We start from the raw sequence: 4,654 nt of genomic DNA on the forward strand, positions 1-4,654 counted from the left end.
CGATTTTGCGAGCCCTGAGTTGGATTGTATCACAAGTAAGATATGACCTTTGACCCTTCAGGTCAGAAGAGGCTGACTGACTGTAACTCCAGCCCGTCAGCCAAGAAACAGAAACGGAACCAGAAACGACCACAAACGCCTGGGAGGGTGGAGAAGAACGGAGCAGGTCAGTGGCAGCTTGTACTGTAAATATCAGATGAAGACTTGTTCTGCAGGTTGAACCAGATGACGTTTGGAAAAGTCCAATCTTGCTGTTATTCTGAACTCTTCAAGTTGCATTATGATCGTTTCATCCTCTGCTTAATTTGTAAGTTTGCTCACTTCCAAAGAAGTGAACAGTGTGTTTTATTTCAATGCAGAGAGAGAATAGAAAACATGCCACATAATTTATAACCTGAGTAGCATGTCGTTGAGTGAAATAAGTATTTGAATCCACTACAACCTAGTCAAATTGCAGAACATGGGCACACAGATCACAATCAGTCAATTTGATACTGAGCTAGTAATATGTATAAGACTGTCCACAGAATCCACTTCTTCACTGGGCAAACTGGGCATGGACGTGTGCTTTGGCTAAGGGAACAGGACAACTGTGGATCGTATACAAGAACCTCTTTCCCTCAGCCACAGCACTGAAGATGGGTCATGGATGGTTTCAGTTCCAGCATCAGTATCCCAATACGACTAAAGAAGCACATTAAGGTCATGGAGTACCACAGGCAGTCTGCAGACATGTTTTTGTTGGTAATCAAATACTTATTTCACTCACTTGCATGCCGATCAATTTATAACTTTAATGAGCTTTTCTGGACTTTTGGTTGATAATCAGTCTGTCAATGAAGTGAAGCTTGGAGACTATAAGAAAGGCTGATGGGGCACAGTGGACACCCACGCTGCCTCTGTGAACGCAAGAACTTCAGAAAAATGTCACCTTCAAAATGATACATCAGTGCATCTACCAACAGTCTCAGACGAGTTCAGATCTGTGACTGAACTGAAATCAAATTGAATTGATGTTCATATTAAGGTCAGAGGTCAGAGTTTGTGAACAAGTATGTAACACTAATCATTTACAGGTCATGAAGTTAAAATAGACATTAAACTAATGAAGGGCATAACAAATGACGTAACAAATAGCATAAATGAAATATTACAGAGGAGGAACATTATGAAAAGGTAGAAAAGAATTTTGGCTCATTTTAGGCTCCAGCTGTGCTTCACACTCGGAGTGAAACTGCTAATTTCCAGTTTTATTTTTCTTAAATTGACTTGAGCTGGACACAAAAATGTAAGATGCACATATTTATTATTGTAAAAGTACAACTGTCAAAGTTTATCTGCAGTGAGCCTGTTGGCCGTTGTAGTGTTGGTGCTACCCGTGCTGCACTAACACCTCAGCAGTGCCATCAGCTCACTGAAACCACAGAACGTTTCCACGTCATATTTATGTGGTCATTAGTAAGCTCCAACCAAGTACTACGTGCGGTTAATCCTTTTGATTAACCAAAGAAATGTTTTAATACTTTGTGATTTCTGATTTTCATGAGCTTCTAAATCATCATGAAAATAAAAAATATTTTACTTGCTGTATATTTAATATAGTGTATGAAATTTGACCTTTTACCTTAAGTTACAAAAACAGACTTTCTCTTCCACTAGTCTAATTTTCGGAGCTCCACACATAATCAGATCCATGGTGAACCACTCAAACGTGGGCCTCGATCCATGAGTGCCCGCTCAGATCGACTGGTTTTCCATTACAATTTAGTACCTCCTGATGTGCGTGGTCGCTGTCATAGCAACATGTCTGAGTGCGACGTAATTACATGCAACACGAACGCTGCAATAAAGGTGAGTCGGCGGTATACCTGCCCTCTGAGCACGCCGTTGTTTTGGAGCCGATTAACAGAGCACTGTGAATGCAGAGACGACTCCTATGAGAAGATGCACAGCAGATTATTAGAACCACTGCATTACAAAGTGTTGTAAACTGTTTCCAGGTCACAGTAGTGACAGCGAGGACCAGTCTCGGCTCTCGTCTCTGTCAAAGTCTCAGAAGTCTCGTCCCAGCTTTTCATCTCCGTCTTCTCACAAACAAGACAAACAGAGCTTCTCCACCCCTCAACGCACCTACAAGTGGACCTTCCAACTTGGTACGAACACACACAGTGTTTGACACTGAACTGACAATTCAAACATGTCAAATGACACAGCTATAGGCCACTGTGGGCAAACTTGTGTTTCACGGCACAACATAAACACAACAAAGTGCTTCCACCTGAACTGTAACCTCATGTTGATGCTGAAGGATGCTCTGAGAGATTTTAAACAATTGTAAATTGTTGGACCTCTTTTTCTTTTTAAAATTGAGATTTAATCTGATCTGTGTCCACTTTCACTTTTCCTCAGATGAGCTGGACAGCATGTCAAGCACAGAAAGGATCTCGTTCCTCCAGGAAAAGCTGCAAGAGATCAGAAAGTACTACATGACCCTGAAGTCTGAGGTTGCGTCTATTGACAGACGCAGGAAAAGACTAAAAAAGAAGGAAAGAGAAGGTAGGAGGGCCTGCAGGCAAACGCTGACATCATCTGCTTGCTTTCTTCGTAGAGCTCTTTTACACCAGTACCGACTTTGCTTGACTCGGTCTCAGTGTTGCTTCTTATCTGTAGCCATTTCTCTCATTGCCAGATCTTTAAAATGGCAGTTTTGGTTTTTGTGAAGGAGATGCTCTCGTGACTTATCGAGTGATGCCACCGACTAGCCAATCGGTGGCATGACATCATTTTTGAATCACCTCAGATCACTTGGAATCCCAGCTGAGTAGGTCCAGAAAGAGAACCTGGTACCAGGTACTTCCAACCAAATAGAGCCGACCCAAGTGGAAAAGGTCTGTTAGACCAGTCCAGGAGAACCATTCCATTTCCAGTGACTCCTTTACGGAAGTCAGAAATTCAGTGGTGGGCACAGCAGGGTGCGCTTGATAGAGTCATCACTGAATGTGACTCAGTGGAGCGATATGGCTAATGTAATCTTGTTTTCCTGCCCGTGCTGAGTTTGCATGTTCTCCCTGTGCTTGCGACAGACTGGCAACCTGGATGTACCCTGCCTCCCACCCTATGCTAGCTGGGATGGGCTCCAGCGACCCTGAAACGGATAAGTGGAAGAGATTGGATAGATTTTTACTCCGTGTTCGTGGGGTATTGTCATCCCACTGGAGGCCAGACACACATGTTTGTGAAGTAGATATCTTGAGAACCAAGCGATGTAGTAGTTTGAAATTGAAACCGTAGGTTCAGCTGCTGAAAATGGTGGATGGTTCGAGTCTGAGTTTGACCTCAGCCACGTGTTGTACAGATCTTGTAAATGCTGTAACTCAAAAACAAAGTCACCTTTGTCACATTTATACTAAACGTGCATCTACTAAAGATCTCGGATGAGTTCATATCCCTGTGGTGAAGCTTTTCAATTGAGTTAAAGTCAAGTTTTCAGAAACTCTGGTGAATGCAATAAACTTGAGAACAAGGCGACATCGTATTTTGAAATCAGTAACGTGTTGGATTTACTAGGAGGCTGAGGGTTAGTGTTGGACACTCCAGTATTTTCCCGTACAGCTGTTCAAAGATGAACTTTGTTTTTAGCCCAAATCTGTTGTTTCTTAGAAAAGCATTTCAGTTTCCATCCTTGAATAATTTTGCTTCTCATCGATGAATCCATTTGCTGTGATGTGCTTATCAGGGTTATATTACTAAAAGGTGTCTTTCTGTCCGTCTCTGTCCTTCTGTCTCAGTGTCCAACACAATGGCATCCACCTCATCAGGTTCCTCAGACACTGGTATGAGTCCGTCATCGGCCTCGCCCACTCAGAACACTGTGGTTGTGGAGTGCAGGTGATGACACGCCCACCCAGGCCTACTCATCCAGCTTGTTCCCTCTCACCACAGATTCCACCCAGTGTCTGCTCTGAGGGCACGATAAGACAAAAACTTTACAAAACTCCATCCACTTTGTTCCTGTGAGTGTCGACTCGTACTGTTGGAATCTCATCACTCCATCAGTTATGGCCCACGGGCGCCGTCCCCACACCTACGGACTCGATTCCTGTCTAAGGAAACATGAGGAACTTTCTGTTAGCCACCACAGAGCTCCTTCTTTGGTTTGTTTTTATTTTATTTCCCTCCCTCCACTTTGCTCTTGTGCTTTTCCCCCCCTCCCCTGTTTGGTCTGGTTGCAGGGGTCAGAGGTCACGGGTTTGTAGGAATTATTTAAGGTGGAACAGATTCGTGAAGCTGTTGATGCACACATCTCTACTGCATATGTTCTCTAGAAAACTGTCCTCACTTTCTGCCCTGAGTGTTTTTGGTCTCTTTTAAATGGAATTAGAGCTTTTATTTTGGTTAAGCACAGAAAAATGTTTGATTTTTACAGCAGAAAAAAAAGAAGATATTTGTTGAAGAAGCTTTTTTGTGTGTAAAATACTTCAACTCTTCAGCTCCTTCAGTTATTTTTGAGTTTGAAGTTTAGCAGGTCAGTTTGGAATTTGTATGGAAGATCATTACTGCCAAGAAAATAGACAAAGGGAGTCCAAATATTTGCCAGCAAATCTCAAACATTTTCACTTTGTTTCTTTCAAAATATTTAAATTTTTGTTTAAAC

At 42.5% G+C, this 4,654-nt stretch overlaps 1 protein-coding gene across 2 annotated transcripts in view; it reads left to right on the forward strand.

Moving 5' to 3' along the window:
* Positions 1 to 4,430, forward strand: part of arid4a (AT-rich interactive domain 4A) — a 35,159-nt gene extending 30,729 nt beyond the window's left edge. For both annotated transcript variants that reach the window (XM_005746136.1, XM_005746137.1), the window contains exons 22-25: positions 62 to 166; positions 2,001 to 2,153; positions 2,410 to 2,556; positions 3,789 to 4,430. In XM_005746136.1, coding sequence (XP_005746193.1) covers positions 62 to 166; positions 2,001 to 2,153; positions 2,410 to 2,556; positions 3,789 to 3,892 — 509 coding nt within the window. In that variant the 3' untranslated portion in view covers positions 3,893 to 4,430. The remainder of the gene's footprint in view (positions 1 to 61; positions 167 to 2,000; positions 2,154 to 2,409; positions 2,557 to 3,788) is intronic.
* Positions 4,431 to 4,654: the final 224 nt, after the last annotated feature.

Source organism: Pundamilia nyererei, unplaced genomic scaffold (genome assembly GCF_000239375.1).
Source record: "Pundamilia nyererei isolate P.nyererei 1_Seehausen unplaced genomic scaffold, PunNye1.0 scaffold00173, whole genome shotgun sequence".
NCBI lineage: Eukaryota > Metazoa > Chordata > Actinopteri > Cichliformes > Cichlidae > Pundamilia > Pundamilia nyererei.